The following is a 16368-nucleotide window of genomic DNA, read 5'->3' as shown; positions in this document are numbered from 1 at the left end:
GGGGGGGGGATTGGGGCTCCTGGCCCAGCGCCCCTCACCTAGGGCCACGGGGGGGGATTGGGGCTCCTGGCCCAGCGCCCCTCACCTAGGGCCACGGGGGGGGGATTGGGGCTCCTGGCCCAGCGCCCCTCACCTAGGGCCACGGGGGGGGTCTCATGGGCTCACAGGCAACTGGGGCGGGGGGCACTTGAGGAGACTCGCACGGCCTCATGGGAGCTGTCGTCTCAGCCCCCCCACATCCCCTGGGAGATAGCCCCGGGGCGGGACTACAACCTCCATGGAGCCGTGCGCCGGGACGGGACTACAACGCCCATGATGCCTTGCGCGGGGGCGTGACCACATTGCCCCAGGAGGCAGCGCGGGGGGAGGGACTAATCCCCCATGATGCATTGGCGGGGACGACATTCCCGTGATGCCCTGCGCGGGGGGCGGAGCTACATCCCCATGAGGAATTGCGCGGGGGGGCGGGGCTATGTCCGGTGCAGCGCGGGTCGGGTCGGGACTACATCCCCCATGAGGCCCTGCGCGGGGGGGGGCGGGGTTATACAACCCCCATGAGGCCCTGCGCGGGGGGCGGGACTACAACCCCCATGATTCCCCGTGCTGCGAGGGGCCGCAAGATGGCGTCCGACGGCGGCCCGGCGGCGGGCGGCGCCCCGGCCCCGCGCCCGGTCTCGTTCGGGTTCACGCGCACGACCGCGCGCAGGCGGCTCGTAGGGGAGGGCGGGGCTGGGGCCGCCCCGGAGCCCGACTTCATCCGCGCCGTGGAGGGGAGCGAGCTGCGCAGGTGAGAGCAGCGCGCATGCGCGGGCGCCGGGCCGGGGTGGGCAGCCGCGGGCTCTGCGCACGTGAGCAAGAGCGCGTGCGCGTGCGTCAGCGGGCGTGCCTGGGAGGAGGGGCCGTGGGGCGGGAGGGGGCGTGTCTTGGGGGAGGGGCCGTAGGGCGAGAGTGGGATGTGGCCGTGGGGCAGGAGTGGGGTGTGGCCATGCAGATGGGTGGGATCAGAGGGGGGTGGGGAGGTCACTGTGGGAGGGGCAGTGGGGCGAGGAGGGGGGCTGTGCGCAGGGTCTGCATGCAGCATGTGAGTTGGGGCATTGGGGCAGGCCCATGGGGGGTGGGGCATTGCATTGAGACTCTGGGGCAGTGGGAGGAGCCATGGTACAGGGGGCGGGGGCACGGTCCAGCTATCCCATGGTAACGGGATGGTTTCTCTCTGGCCCGCAGCCTCCGGCCTGCCCCACCACCTAAGGCTCTCGTCATCCCCCTGATCCAGCGCAACCAATGGAAGAAGCCGGAGATGCCCCCTGCGGGGGCCCCAAACGAGCAGAAGGATGACGGGGTGGAGTCCAGGCTGTGAGGGAGATCATAGAGGGTGAGCACGGCAGGGAACCCGGGAGTCCTGGCTCTCAGCATCCCCATGCTCTAACCACTAGACCCCCACTCTCCTCCCAGAGCTGGAAGAGAACCCAGGAGTCCTGGCTCCTAGCTCCCCCTGCTCTAACCATTAGCCCCCACTCCCTGAGCCGCGGCTGGGAACCTGGTGTCTAGCTCCTGATGGGTTCCTGTGCGTTGCAGAGTGCCGGCAGTCCCAGGAGCGGTGGGAGAGCGGCTCCCAGGCAGACCCCAACCTGGCCATCCCCCTGCTCCTGCAGAACCGTGTCCCTGACGGGTACGAAGACAGCAACCGGGTGGACGTGAGCCTGCGGCCGGAATCGGTAAGAGGGTTCCCTGACGGACTCCCATCCATCCCTGGAGCCCCACCCTCCTGTGGCAGGGCCCCTTTGGTCCTGTGGCAGGGTAGTTCCACAGGTTAACATTGTTCCTGCCCTTCTCTTCCTGCAGTCGACGGACGCAGATTACGAGGTGGTGCCTGTGGAGGCCTACGGCGTTGCAATGCTGAGGGGCATGGGCTGGAAGGCGGGCGAGGGCATTGGACGCACCTTTAAGCAGTGAGTGACCCTGGGAGGGGGGGGGACATAGATCAGTGGGGGGGGTTGTGGGTCAGATCTGGTGGAGGCAGGAGGTGGAGGGTTCATATGGGGGGCAGGCAGAGTTTGGGTGGAGTTATAGACCAGTGGGGAGATCATAGGTCATCATGGAGTGGTGATAGACCGGTGGGGGTCAAAGGTCAGTTGGGGGATGGGAGTTTGGGGGGTCCCTGAACTTCCCTTCCCCCCTACTTAGAGACGTGAAGCCCCTGGAGCACCAGCTGCGCCCCAGGGGGCTGGGCCTGGGAGCTGACCGCTCAGCCATCCAGGACCTGCAGCCAGCCTGCCCCCTGCGGCCCCCCAAGCCGGGCGAGGAGCGCCGGAGGGGCGAGGAGGAGCCGCTGGGGCTGGTGGCAGGGGGCGCTGTGCTGATCGTGGCTGGGCCCCACAAAGACCTCTACGGGAAGGTGAGTTTCCCCCGTTTCCTGCCTCCCAGAGCCAGCCAGTCCCCGCCCTGGGGCTGATGGGAGCCAGCGCCCCCTAGAGAGCACAGGCCCTATGCCCGATTCTCGTCTTTTTTCTCTCCCTGCCTGCAGATCGAAGGCGTAGACCCCGATAATGCCCGGGTGATGGTGAAACTGGCCATTGGGGAGAAGATCGTCACTGTCAGCCAGCACAGCCTGCGACCTGTGACCCGGAAGGAGTACGAGAAACTAGCCAAGGATCTGAGTGAGTCACGTGACTTTCCCTGGTACCCCCACCTCACCACAGTCCCTCCTCCTCCCCGCCAACCTGACCCCCATCTGTCTCCCCAATCTGCTTCTCAGGCCACTTAAGCAAAGCCCACAAGGAGAAAGAAGAGAAGGAGAGAAATGGACCCTCTGACACCCCGGACGCCAGGGTTCCCCGAGAGAAGGACAGAAGAGGAAACAGCCAGCAGACTTGGAGAGGTAGAGGCCTGGGAGGGCTCGCCCAGTGCTGAGATGCAGCCATCTCTGGGGAGGGGCAGCTGGGGAACAGCCACACACAACGTTGCTCGGGAGTGGCTCACCTGGGGCTGAGATGCAGCCACCTCTGGGGCGGGTGACAGTTGGTGCTGCTGTTAGGACAGGAAGTGCAGCTGATTCTTGTCTCTGATTCAAAGCCCAGAGGAAGATTTAAAAAGGCAAAATGGAATCCCCCGAGCTGCAGTGCCGCCCGGATGCCAGGGTTCCTGCCCTGAGGCTGGGGCAGCTCAATGCCTTTCTTGATAAAACAGCGCCCCACAGCACGGTGCACCCCGTTCCTTGCAGCATGGCGCTCCCTAGCACCAGGACTGCCCCTGACTGCCTGTTCTCCCGCAGCGACACCCGCTCTGGGAAGCAGAGTAAAGGTGGCAGCAGCGGCTCCTCGTCCTCCCGCTCCCCCCACTGGCTGCGGCGAGATCTGCGGGTTCGTTTCGTGGACAAGCTCTACAAAGGGGGAAAATACTATAACACCAAGGTACCTCCTTCCCCTCCCTGCCCCCCCCAGGGCCAGACGGGAACCAGCATCCCGTTCCCCATCCCCCCTGAGCCAGCCAGTCCCCGCCCTGGGGCTGGATGGGAGCTGGCGCCCCCTACAGGGGACAGGCCCCGTGTCCATTCCACCCCCCTCTCTCTCTCCCTAGATGCAGATCGAGGATGTGCTTAGCCCAGATACCTGTGTCTGCCGGACAGAAGAGGGGCAGGTCTTGGATGGTAAGTTGGGAGGGGGGGCACCTCTTTGTATATCCCAGCTCTTCCCCATTCTCCACCTCTCTGCACTCTTCCAGGGCCTTTCTGTTCTAGCCTATGGGGTAGGGGAGTTGTGTATGTGAGGGTTGTGGGGGGGGGGGGGGGCTACTCCCATTTGGGGGTTTTGGGGTGATCCGGTGGAGAGTTGGTTGGCAGAAGAGGGTTCCATTCCCTGGGGGAGGTTATGCGGGAGTATGGCCTGATATGAGGCATGTGACTCTAGGGAGAGGGTGTGGGGGGCAGGATAACCCCAGATTATTGGGGATGCTAGAAGAGCCAGTTTGGGTTTTGTGGGGTGGGGGAGACACGGTTGTTGGGGGGAGGGGGGATCTGTAGATGGATCCATGGGGCAGGTGACCGTGCGGCTGTATCTGGGGTAATTGCCAGGAGGGGCTGACGCCCATGAGGTAAGGGGGGTTGTGTGAGAAGCGAGGTGACTACAATGGGGGAGGGGTGACCCTGGGTCATTGGGGAGCGAGGGTGTTGGAGAGGATGGAGGGGCATCTGTGGGGTGGGTGGCTGGGGGGCCAGGGATCGTGTATGGGGGACCCACTGTATGACACTGACCCATGTCCTCCCCAACCCCCCAGGCATCCGGGAGGCCATGCTGGAGACGGTCATCCCCAGGGGCTCTGCAGACTGGGTGATGGTGGTGCTTGGGGAGCACGCTGGCAGGGTGAGTGACCCCCAACCCCCCTCCCCTGGCAGGGACCGCAGAGGGCAGTGGGGGTAACGGGGAGGCTGGGAGCTGGAGGAAGTGTGGGGGGAGGACACATGGGGGTGGGGTAGTCAGGGGCTCTGGGGGGCTAGTGGGAAGAACATGTGGGGGTTGGAGGTAGTGGGAGAAATCTGAAGGGGTGGGGGATGGATTCTGAGGATGTGTGGGAGCTAGAGGGAAGATATGCAGGGGGTGGGGTAGTGGGGGTGGGGGGCAGGGTAGCTGGGGGTGAGTGCTGCGGGGGGGGGGATCTAGGGGTAATGGAGAGGGAGATATAGGGGGTTCGTGGATGAGGGGGATTATGCTGGAGAAGCCCCCTCATCTGCCCCCCAAGTTACCAGCTTAGCTCTTCCTGTTGCGGGAGTCTGTACGCAGCTGCCCTTCTTCCCAGAGTCCTTTGTAAACTGCCCCCCCCTCACATGCAGGACTAACAGGAGCTTCCTGTCTCTTCCCCCCCCCCCCCCCCAGGTGGGCCGGATCCTGCAGCGCGACCAGCAGCGGAGCCGGGCGCTGGTGCAGCTGCAGCACGATGAGGACGGGGACGTCCTGGCGCTAGACTACGACGCTGTCTGCCACTACGTGGGGGGCACTGAGGACGACTGAGCCCCCTTTCCCCCTCCCCCCCCTTCTGCTTGACAGATGGACTGCTGGACTGTGTGCCCCCCGGGGCAGGGGAAGAGGGCACGTCCCCTCTGGGGAGTGGCAGGACGTGGATGGAGTCCGGCAGAGGGGGAACATGGCCACCATGGCTGGGACTGAGTTCTAGAACAACTTCCGCAGGTTCCAGAGTGGTAATTCGATGGGTTCTGCGGCAGGAGCCACAAGATCTAGAACGTGACCAGACTTGGGCTCTAGAGTGAGGCTTCAACTAGAATAAGAGTGCGTTCTAGAATGAGCTGAAAGCTGGGTTTGGGAGCAGAGAAGATGGCTTTCGGGGATGGTTTTTAATGGGCTCTAGAGCAGGGCCAATGGGTTTTAGAGCACATATGGCTTTGGGTTCTCAAGGAACCCTCAATGTGGGTTCTGGAGTGAAACCAACCTGTTCTAGAGTAACCTTTTACGTGGGACGTGGCGTAGGAGCAATGGGTTCTAGAGCAAAGTTATTAAACCGTTGTAGGGTGGGGTTCAAACTGGATCCAGAGCGACACTGGAGTGACCCTGTAAAGTGGGGTCTGGAGCCTAATGGGCTCTAGAGCCAGAGTAGATGTGGGGCTGGGAGCCAGATGCACGGGGTTTGAGAGCAAGGTTTACAGTGTGGGCTGGAGGGAGGCCCCTGGGTCCTAGAACCCAACCCGGAGTGTTCTGGAGTGGGGGGGTATGCTGATGACAGAGAAGGGGGTTGATTCTAGAGCAGCGAGTGATTTCTAGGATGATGTAGCCTGCGAGCTCTGGAGCAAGTTGAGCTGCTTCTGGAGCGCTGGGCTCGGTTCTAGATCAACTCTGGCCCCTACTGAGTGTTTGTGACCCCAGAACCCGTCATCTCTGGAGCAGTGTTCCAGAGCCGGCGGTTTTAGTGGCGGGGATGAAGGCGGCACAGTGGGAGATTGTGGGACAGGAGGGTGCCCCCCGGAGGGGGGGTCTCATCTGTCAGAGGGGGGCCATGGACAAAGCTGCGCTGTGCAGGTACTGTCTGTGGAGGGGGGCTCAGCAGGAGACCTGGCAGGACCCCCCCACCACATGCCAGCTTCCAAGATGGCTGCTGGGACTTTGACAGCCCCTTGCCCATGGGCACTTTGTAAAGCAGGATGGGATCAAAAAATGTAAATAAACTGCGATAGTCCCTCCCCCACCCCGCCCCGGTGATGTGTGTTGGTGATTGCAGGTGGGCCGGGGGGGGCTCTGCGGGAAATTATAAAAGAAGAAACAACCTATTCACCCCCTGCCCTTCCAGAGCCGGGGAGAGAACCCAGGTGTGCTGGCTTCCAGCCCACCCCCGCTCTAACCCCTAGACCCCACTCCCCTCCCAGAGCTGGGGAGAGAACCCAGGCGTCCTGGCTCCCAGCCCTCCACCTCCCCCCGCTGTAACCACTAGACCACACTTCCCTCCCAGAGCCAAGGAGAGAACCCAGGCGTCCTGGCTCCCAGCCCTCCGCCTCCCCCCGCTGTAACCACTAGACCACACTTCCCTCCCAGAGCTGGGGAGAGAACCCAGGCGTCCTGACTCCCAGCCCTCTGCCTCCCCCGCTGTAACCACTAGACCACACTCCCCTCCCAGAGCCAATGAGAGAACCCAGGCGTCCTGGCTCCCAGCCCTCCGCCTCCCCCCGCTGTAACCACTAGACCACACTTCCCTCCCAGAGCCAAGGAGAGAACCCAGGCGTCCTGGCTCCCAGCCCTCTGCCTCCCCCGCTGTAACCACTAGACCACACTCCCCTCCCAGAGCCAAGGAGAGAACCCAGGCATCCTGGCTCTCCCTGCCCCTTTAAGCCCTCCCTCCCCTTTAATGGCTATGTTCATTTTTTGCCTCCCTCTTTCCCTTTAAGTTCTCCCTGCGCTTTCTCCTTTAAGAGCTCTTCTCTCCTGGGGATTAATAGTCCCTGATTATTAAATAGTGTCTGCCTCCCCTTTAAGAGTGGCCTTGCCTTTGATTGGTCAGCCCCTGTGTCAGGGGGCGGGGCGTGGAGCGGCAGCAAGATGGCGGCGGCGTTGAGGAGCGTGAAGGTACCCAGCTGGGGCAGCATAAGGACCGGGGAGGGTGAGACCATTCTATGCGGGGTAGCGGGGAGGCACCACAAGATGGGTGAGATCATTAGGCATCTCCCCAGGGCTGGAGGCCGCTGCGCCCACGTAGGCAGGAGAGACCCCTGGGAGGCTGTGCCTGGGAGAGACCATTGTGTAGAATGGGGGGGGGGATTGGGATGGGAGAAACCATTTTACACTTCTTGTTCTCTACCAATAGTGGTGGCTGGAGGACTTGTTTCTCGTGAGAGGTAGAGACCATTCTACGCAGTGGGGGGATTGGGTTGGAAGAGACCATCAAACAAGAGGGGTGGTAATTGGGCGAGACTACTATACACAATAGGAGGGGGGAGTCTGGCTAAGAGAGAGATCGCCTTCTATGATGAGATTACTGGTTCTGTGGATGAAGGGAAAGCAGGGGATGTATTGTTTCTTGATTTTAGCAAAGTTTTTGACGCAGTCTCCCACAGTATTCTTGTCAGCAAGTTAAAGAAGTATGGGCTGGATGAATGCACTATAGGGTGGGTAGAAAGTTGGCTAGATTGTCGGGCTCAACGGGTAGTGATCAATGGCTCCATGTCTAGATGGCAGCTGGTGTCAAGTGGAGTGCCCCAGGGGTCGGTCCTGGGGCCGGTTTTGTTCAATATCTTCATAAATGATCTGGAGGATGGTGTGGATTGCACCCTCAGCAAATTTGTGGATGACACTAAACTAGGAGGAGTGGTAGATATGCTGGAGGGCAGGGATAGGATACAGAGAGACCTAGACAAATTGGAGGATTGGGCCAAAAGAAATCTGATGAGGTTCAACAAGGATAAGTGCAGGGTCCTGCACTTAGGACGGAAGAACCCAATGCACCGCTACAGACTAGGGACCGAATGGCTCGGCAGCAGTTCTGTGGAAAATGACCTAGGAGTGACAGTGGACGAGAAGCTGGATATGAGTCAGCAGTGTGCCCTTGTTGCCAAGAAGGCCAATGGCATTTTGGGATGTATAAGTAGGGGCATAGCGAGCAGATTGAGGGACTTGATCATTCCCCTCTATTCGACATTGGTGAGGCCTCATCTGGAGTACTGTGTCCAGTTTTGGGCCCCACACTACAAGAAGGATGTGGATAAATTGGAGAGAGTCCAGCGAAGGGCAACAAAAATGATTAGGGGTCTGGAACACATGAGTTATGAGGAGAGGCTGAGGGAACTGGGATTGTTTAATCTGCAGAAGAGAAGAATGAGGGGGGATTTGATAGCTGCTTTCAGCTACCTGAGAGGTGGTTCCAGAGAGGATGGTTCTAGACTATCCTCAGTGATAGCAAATGACAGGACAAGGAGTAATGGTCTCAAGTTGCAGTGGGGGAGGTTTAGGTTGGATATTAGGAAAAACTTTTTCACTAGGAGGGTGGTGAAACACTGGAATGCGTTACCTAGGGAGGTGGTAGAATCTTCTTTCTTAGAAGTTTTTAAGGTCAGGCTTGACAAAGCCCTGGGTGGGATGATTTAATTGGGGATTGGTCCTGCTCTGAGCAGGGGGTTGGACTAGATGACCTCCTGAGGTCCCTTCCAACCCTGAGATTCTATGAGAGACTATGGGGGCTTGGCTACACTTGCAAGCCCCGGGCGCACTAGCTCACTCCCTATCCGCGCTGGCAAGGCATGTAGAGTGCTCTGACTCTGCGGCTCCACCTTGGCGAGTGGAATAACATTTGCGCCCCCTGGAGCACCGCGGCGCCAGTGTGAACGAGGTGTTGCATTACTGCGCTCTGATCAGCCTCCGGACACGTCCCATAGTCCCCTGAAGTCAAGTGGCCGCTCTTGTCATTGTTCTGGAATCGCCGCAGGAATGCGGATGTGCCCTTTGGAAGCTCCGTTTCTGACAGCCGGGGGCTTATCTGCCCCGAGACAAAGACACGGCATTCCACAGGAACGGTTGGTGAGAGAGAGAGGCGGGGGGGGGGGGGGGGGGGTTTGCTGCTGTCTGAACTTACAAGACAGCATGCTGACATGCTCTCAGCCCCCCAAAACCCCCTCTCCCCCCCCACATACACACAACACACTCCCTGTCACACTCCACCCCCCCCCTTTGAAAAGCACGTTGCAGCCACTTGCATGCTGGGGTAGCTGCCCACAATGCACCACTGCAAGTGCCGCCAATGAGGCCCCACCAGGGCGTGGGCAGCGGGGACAGATGGCGGCGCTCTCCGCAGGCGGGTTTAACTCCCTGCGCTCCACATCTGCAAGTGTAGCCACGCCCCCTTATGCATGGGGCAGCGGAGCATGCTGGACCATACCACGATGAGCCTAAGAAGAGGGGGAGACCATTTGACCAGGGGTGGGAATCAAAGGAAAGGACCATTCTGTGCACTGGGAGGAGGCAGGGCTGGGAGGGACCATTATGCAGTTAGCAGGAGGAGGCTGTGTAGGGAGAGACCATTATATTTCTGGGGGAGGTTAGGGAGAGACTATAACACATACAGTATGAGGGAATCCTGGGTGAGACCATTATGCTCATGAGAGCAGTAAACAGAGCCCATTATACTGATGGGGGTTAAGGAGAGACCATTATCTGCAAGATTCAGGGGTCTTAGGAAGAGACCAGTGTGCACACTTTAGGAGGGGGTTGTGGGTGACACCATTATGCACAGGCAAAGAGGGAGGTGTAGGGAAAGACCATTATGCACATGTGATGGGGGGGTCTGGGAGAAACCATTATGGTCAGAGGAAGAAAGGATTGTAGGGACAGTCCATTATGCACGTGAGATGGGGGGGGGTCTGGGATAGCTCGTTAAAGCTATGGGTGGTATTCAGGGCTTTTTTTTTTTGTATTCACTGCTCCCTTCCTCTGCTTTTGCTCCCAGGGAATGGTTGGCCTGGTTACCGGTGGGGCCTCTGGCCTGGGTCGCGCCACTGCCGAGCGCCTGGTGCAGCAGGGAGCCAGCGCGGTGATCGTGGACCTGCCGACGTCGGATGGGCCAAGTGTGGCCAAAGTGCTGGGGGAACAATGCGTCTTTGCTCCAGCTGATGTAGGTCCCAGACTCCTGGGTTCTATTCCTGGTTCTGGCAGGGGAGTTGGGACTAGTGGGTTAGAGCAGGGAAGGGCTGGGAGCCAGGACACCTGGGTTCTCTCGCTGACTCTGGGAGGGGAGTGGGGTCTGGCGCGGAGGTGACATGGATTAACCTCTCCTCCCTGCCTGGTGGCTCAGGTGACGTCAGAGGCGGATGTAAAGGGGGTCCTGAACCTGGTGCGGGAGAAGTTTGGGCGCTTGGATTTGGCCGTGAACTGTGCTGGAATTGCCGTGGCTGTCAAGACCTACAACGCCAAGAAGGACACGCCCCACAACCTGGAGGATTTCCAGAGGGTCCTCAATGTGAGTGGGGCTGGAGGGACCCGCTCCCTCCATCCCCTCCTTGATCCCCTTTGCCCTGCCAACACCATGGTGGTGAGAGGGGACCAAGGAGGGATAAGGGGCTGGATTTTGGGGGTGGGATATGGTGGTGGGTGGGCTCATTGGTTTGATCTGTCTGCCCTGCCCCCCAGGTCAATGTTGCTGGCACCTTTAACGTGATCCGACTGAGTGCTGGTGAGATGGGCAAGAATGCCCCTGACTCCGATGGGCACAGAGGAGTGATTGTCAACACAGCCAGCGTGGCTGCTTTCGAGGGCCAGGTGAGCCCTAGGAGGTGCTGTGCTACAAGGGGCTGGGCAGGGGGTGCTCTCCCCTGGCAGGCAGGGCTGGACGCTGAGGGGGTGCTGTGCTGTGGGTGGGGGCCTGGGCAGGGGGTGCTCTCCCCTGGCAGGCAGGGCCGGGCGCTGAGGGGGTGCTGTGCTGTGGGCGGGGGCCTGGGCAGGGGGTGCTCTCCCCTGGCAGGCAGGGCCGGGCGCTGAGGGGGTGCTGTGCTGTGGGCGGGGGCCTGGGCAGGGGGTGCTCTCCCCTGGCAGGCAGGGCCGGGCGCTGAGGGGGTGCTGTGCTGTGGGCGGGGGCCTGGGCAGGGGGTGCTCTCCCCTGGCAGGCAGGGCTGGGCGCTGAGGGGGTGCTGTGCTGTGGGCAGGGGCCTGGGCAGGGAGTGCTCTCCCCTGGCAGGCAGGGCCGGACGCTGAGGGGGTGCTGTGCTGTGGGGAGCAGGCAGGAGGCTGGGAAGAGGTTGCTCTCCCCGGCAGTCCCCCATGTCCCTGCACCCCAGCTAATGCTTTGCTTGTCGTACAGGTGGGTCAAGCTGCGTACTCTGCCTCTAAAGGGGGCATCGTGGGCATGACCCTGCCCATCGCCAGGGATCTGGCCCCAATGGGGATCCGTGTCATCACCATCGCCCCAGGTACCAACCCCAGCGTGGCTCCTGTCCTGGTGTGGGGAGAGAAGGGGGCTACGGGTGGGGATTGAGGGGCACCGGCAGAGCTGGGGAGGTAGCGGGGGGCTCCTGGGGGCTGGGATTGAGGGGCACCGGCAGAGCTGGGAGGGTAGCAGAGAGCCAGCCCCCCCCCTCACTGTCTCTCTCCCCCTAGGTCTGTTCGCCACCCCCCTGCTGGCAGGGCTCCCCGAGAAAGTGCAAACGTTCCTGGCTCGCCAGGTGCCCTTCCCCAGCCGCCTGGGGCTGCCCGGGGAATACGCCCACCTGGTCCAGTGCATCGTGGAGAACCCCATGCTGAATGGGGAGGTGATCCGCCTGGATGGGGCCATCCGCCTGCAGCCCTGAGCCGCTGCCCCACGCCTCAGGGGGGTGCTGATTTCCCCCTCCCCTGGCTGCCCCTGAAAGGGGGTGGGGTTGATTCCCCCCCTTCTGTGGCTCCGCCCTCTCTGGACTCTAATCATGGACTCCTGCAGTGATTCGTCCCCCCGCACAATGAGGACGGGGGGGGGCAGGGGGCAGGGGGGTCTGAGCTGTTCTGACTCCTGCCCCCGGTCGGCGTCTGGGCCTTAATAAACGATTGTCTCAATGTGCTTTCAGGAGTGCTCGGGATTCTGTGCTAGCCACGAACCCTTACTCTCCTCCTGGAGCCAGGGAGAGAACCCAGGAGTCCTGGCTGCCAGCTCCCGGCTGTAACCACGAATTCCAACTCCTCTCCCATTCCTGACTGCTGCCCTTGCCTGGGGGCGGTGTGGGCAGGGCGGGGGCCGGGTTGCGAGGGACATGCGGGGAAGGGTGTGTAGCACTCTCCTGCCCTGCCCTACAGACTTGGGGGGGGGCAGTATGCTTTGGGGCACGAGGGTTTATTGGATGCCGCTGTGGCTGAAGGAACAGTGCAGAGTGTCAGATCCCCTCTGCAAGGGGGGAGTGGGGGCGTCCCGCTCATAGGAGGGGAGAGCCTTGGGTGTGTCCCGGCAGCAGGGGTGTCCATGGGGGGATTGGGTGTCTCCTGGCAGGGTGGGCGTAGTGTTTGGGGCAGGGATTGGTTGTGTCCTGGGAGGGGGTGGGGACTGGGCATGTGCCAGAAGGGTGGGGATAGTGATTGGGGCAGGGGGCTGGGATTGGGGGTATCCCGGTGTGGAAGGGGGCTGGGATTAGGCGTGTCCCGTGGGGTAGGGAACTGGGGATTGGATATGTTCCAGCAGGGTGGGGGTAGTGATTGGGGCAGGGGGTGGGGATTGGGTATATCTCGGTGGGGCAAGGAACGGGGCGTGTCCCGGCGGTGCAGGAGGCGGGGATGGGGCGTGTCCCTTTGGGGCGGGGGTGGTCCATGGGGTTTTCGAAGTTGGTGCGGCGGGGCTGGGCCTAGCGGCTGCTGGTGTTGAACTGCAGGTGGTGCTGGGCGCTGGGCGGATTGGTGTACACCTCCCTCTGCAGGTACTGCTGCCTGCAAGACAAAGGGCGGGGCTTAGCCGCCAGCCTAACTCACCTGGCCCCACCCCTTCTGTAATCTGTACCTCCTAGCCCCGCCTCCATATAGCCCCAGCCCTGCCCCTTCAACTTCTGCCCCTGCCCCATCTCTCCCCCTCCTGCTTCCGCACCTCAGGTAGCTCCACCTCTTCCTGCACCCACTCCTGCCCTGCTCCTCAGGGATCCCTAGCCCAGCCCCCAGGGCCCAGCCCCCCCCAGGGGGGCACTCACTGTGCCCTCTGCTCCTGTGCCAGCTGCTGGTTGTAGGCATCCAGGCCTCTCCTCAGCTGTAGCCGGGACAAGCGCTCCTTCTCCTCCAGCGCCGTGGCCGCGCGGGCTGCCAGCTGCCGCTGCGCCTCCCACTCAGCCTCCCGCTGCCGCTCCGCCTCCCGCAGCCTCTGCGGTGGGGCAGAGAGAGGGGCAGGTGAAGGGGGGGAACGGTGCCCCATTTCGCACTGGGCTGCACTCCCCACGTTCCCCACTGCTGGAATCCCTCCCTTCCCTTCCTCTGGAGACCTGGTTCTCCCGGCGTTGCTCCTCCTGGGCCTTCCACACGGCCTCCACTTGCTTCGGGCTCATGCCCTTCCAGCGGTCGGTGATGATGCGGTGAGGCCCCAGCAGGCTCTCGGCCATGGCTGGATCCTCTGTCAGCAGCTGCCCTGTCAGGTGGTTGTGGATCTCGGCTTGGTTGTCTTCCTGTTCCCGCTGACACGCCAGCCGGTGCTGCTCCGCCGCCTCCGCTGCCTGGGGGGAGAGGAGACCTGCCCCTGAGCCCCAGGCGTGGGGACCCCCTCAGCCCCAGAGTGGTCTTGCCTTGACATCCCACCAGGGCAAGGGAACAGGTGAGACCTGGTATCCCACAAATCCCCGGGGGCGGAGGAGCCAGCCCTATTATCCAACCCATGCCAAGGTCTGCCAGCTCCACAGCCCCTGGGTGGCCAGGGCGTTACCTGGGCCCGGTTGTAGTCGGCCGTGGCAAGATCCTTGGCCCGGCGGCACTCCTCCTCCAGCTGGGCCAGCTGCTGTGCCCGCAGATCCAGCTCCACCCGCTTTTTATCCTCCAGCGTGTCTGCCAGGACAGTGCACAGAGCCCCTGAGTGGCTTTACTTTGGGAACCCAGGAGTCCTTCCTCCCTCCTGATCGAACGCACTCGACCCCGCTCCCCCCACTCTAACCAGCACTAGACCCCACTGTCCTTCCGTAGAACCCAGGAGTCCTGACTCCCAGCTCCCCCCACTCTAACCAGCACTAGACCCCACTGTCCTTCCGTAGAACCCAGGAGTCCTGACTCCCAGCCCCCTCCTCCTGCTCTAAATCCCTAGACTCCACTTTTCTCCCACAGAACCCAGGAGTTCTGGGTCCCAGCCACTGCACTCCCCCTGCTCTAACCACTAGATCTGTGTTCATGCTCCCACCTGCATACTGGGCGTCGGCTCGGGCCCGCTGCCGCTCGGCGCGCTGGTCCTCTAGGCTGCGGCACTGCTGCAGCCGACGGCGGGTGGGCAGCGCCAGGTCCTCGCCGGCGAAGCGCTGCAGGCTGGCAGGACCGCAGCGTGGGTCATAGTCGCTGAGCCGGGCTGGCCGGTCCAGGCGCAGGCCCTCGGGGTTGTACAGGTCCCACTCCCGCCGGGTGTGGGGTGGCTGCTCCTGCTCCCGGAACTCTGCACGGCCTGGTGGAGGCGCCGCACCCTCTGACGTTCCTCCTCCTCCAGCATCTGTGCCACCCGGTCGCACAGCACCTGCTCGGCGCCTGTGGGGAAAGAGGGTCAGATCCCTCTTCCCTCACCAGCCAGCGCTCCTGCCCAGCTCCCCACCAGGCCCCTTCCTGGAGAGACCAGGGCTGGAGTAGCAGGAGCCCCTCCTAGCAGCCAGTGCTCCTGTCTCACTCCCCATAGCACCCCCTGCTAGAGAGGTCAGGCTGGAGTAGTGGGCATCTCCCCCCATCTTGAGCCCGTTCTCCTGCCCCAACCCCCATGGCGCCCCCTGCTGGAGAGACCAGGGCTGGAATAGCTGGGATCTCCCTGCCACAGCCAGTCCTCATCTTGGTCAGAGACAGAGGACCCCTACTATCCTGCCATCTCACTCGCCTACTCCCCACGCATTGTTTTCTGATGCTGGGTTCAGGGGCACTCCCCCAGAGATCAAAGGGGTGGGCGAGGCAGGACTGTCCAGTGTTCTCACCATAGGTCTCATCCCGGCGTTTTTCCGTTTCCACTCTCAGCTTCCACTCCTCCACTTGACTCCTCAGGGCTTCCATGTCCACCTTGGGGAGAAGGGCAGGGGAGAGCTACTGAGGAGGCAAAAATCCTCCCAGAGTTGCGGAAAGAATCCAGGAGTCCTGACTCCCCAGCTCGCCCCTCGAATCACTAGACCCCGCTCCCCTCCCAGAGCCAGGGAGAAAACCCTGGAGTCCTGGCTCCCAGTCCCCGCTCTAACCACCAGACCCAACTCCCCTCCCAGTGCCGGGGGACAGAACCCAGTCTAAACCAATCTAAACCAGGGGTTCTCAACTCGGGGTCGGGACCCCTCAAGGGTGTTGTGAGGTGATTACATGGGGGGTTGTGAGCTGTCAACCTCCACCCCAAACCCTACTTTGCTGCCAGCATTTATAATGGTGTTACATTAAAAACACTTTTTTTATATATTTATGGGGGTGGGGGTCGCACTCAGAGGCTTGCTGTGTGAAAGGGGTCCCCAGTACAAGAGTGTGAGAACCATTGATCTAAAAACCATTCACTCCTGTCTGGTGTCCGCTAGGTGGCCTCTGAGTGAAATTAGGTGCTGGGTCTCAGCTTGTTCCACAGCAGATGGTGCCCAACTTTGTCAGGGCTCCCTGATACCCAGATGGGTGAGGCAAGCACTGAGCAGGTGATGGGTGCCAAATGCCCCTTGGAGGGGGTAGCACACGGGAGCTGTGTAGGTGAGAGCCCTCCCTGCCGGTCAGCCGTTGCTCCTGCTCTGGGCTCCGGTTGGGGGGAGGGCTCAGATCCAGCCCCTCTCCCAGCATTGCACCCCCTGGGGGATGCAGCGGGTCCCCGCGGGGCTCACCCCCATGGTGCGGTGGCGTGAGTTGAAGATGCGGCTTAGCCGCTGCTTCTCTCGCTCCTCCGCCGCCTCGCGGGCAGCCGCCTCCTTGGTCTCCAGCAGTAGGTCCACTTTGTGCATCTTGGCGCCTACGTGGGAGGAAAGAAAGTTAGAACCCAGGAGTCCTGGCTCCCAGCTCCCGCCCACCAACCAACCCCCACTCCCCTCCCAGAGCCAGGAGAGAACCCAGGAGTCCGGGCTCCCAGTGGAGGGGATCAGGGCATTGGTTCCTGTGGAGCTGTGAAAGATCTGGGGAGAACCTTTCTGCTCTGGCAGAGGGGGGGTTAAATCTGGGGTCCCCGAAGCTGAGGTTGGACATGGGAATCTGCCTCCTGACCTTTACCCTCTGCCCCACCTCTGACTTTGACCCATCCTATCTACAAGTTACCCTCTGACCC

The 16368-nt window shown here is 61.9% G+C and overlaps 3 protein-coding genes across 4 annotated transcripts; 2 read left to right on the top strand and 1 right to left on the bottom strand.

The window, feature by feature from the left end:
- The first annotated feature begins 591 nt into the window (after positions 1–591).
- GPKOW (G-patch domain and KOW motifs) lies at positions 592–4958 on the top strand. The gene is given in 12 exon segments (XM_073321541.1): positions 592–787; positions 1225–1343; positions 1346–1372; positions 1576–1715; positions 1843–1949; positions 2185–2395; positions 2525–2657; positions 2756–2878; positions 3272–3410; positions 3577–3646; positions 4273–4358; positions 4869–4958. Coding segments are annotated over 11 exon segments (1293 nt in total). The 5' UTR covers positions 592–620; the 3' UTR covers positions 4330–4358; positions 4869–4958.
- Positions 4959–5000: 42 nt separating this feature from the next.
- Positions 5001–12009, top strand: HSD17B10 (hydroxysteroid 17-beta dehydrogenase 10). 2 transcript variants are annotated; one of them, XM_073321556.1, is made up of 6 exons: positions 5001–7061; positions 9931–10095; positions 10276–10440; positions 10611–10739; positions 11278–11386; positions 11574–12009. In XM_073321556.1, exons 1-6 carry the CDS (start codon positions 7035–7037, stop codon positions 11762–11764), a joined length of 786 nt encoding a protein of 261 aa, XP_073177657.1. In that variant the 5' UTR covers positions 5001–7034; the 3' UTR covers positions 11765–12009. The 2 variants fall into 2 exon arrangements, with proteins under 2 accessions (XP_073177657.1, XP_073177658.1); XM_073321557.1 differs by lacking the exon at positions 5001–7061 and adding an exon at positions 7270–9001.
- On the bottom strand, positions 9427–16238 carry RIBC1 (RIB43A domain with coiled-coils 1). The gene is given in 8 exon segments (XM_073321542.1): positions 9427–12863; positions 13118–13284; positions 13403–13630; positions 13837–13955; positions 14302–14547; positions 14550–14636; positions 15068–15149; positions 15935–16238. Coding segments are annotated over 8 exon segments (1128 nt in total). The 5' UTR covers positions 16052–16238; the 3' UTR covers positions 9427–12781.
- Positions 16239–16368: the final 130 nt, after the last annotated feature.

Source organism: Lepidochelys kempii, chromosome 23 (genome assembly GCF_965140265.1).
Source record: "Lepidochelys kempii isolate rLepKem1 chromosome 23, rLepKem1.hap2, whole genome shotgun sequence".
NCBI lineage: Eukaryota > Metazoa > Chordata > Testudines > Cheloniidae > Lepidochelys > Lepidochelys kempii.
The sequence above is the reverse complement of the archived record's forward strand: the minus strand, read 5'-3'. Positions and strand labels throughout refer to the sequence as shown.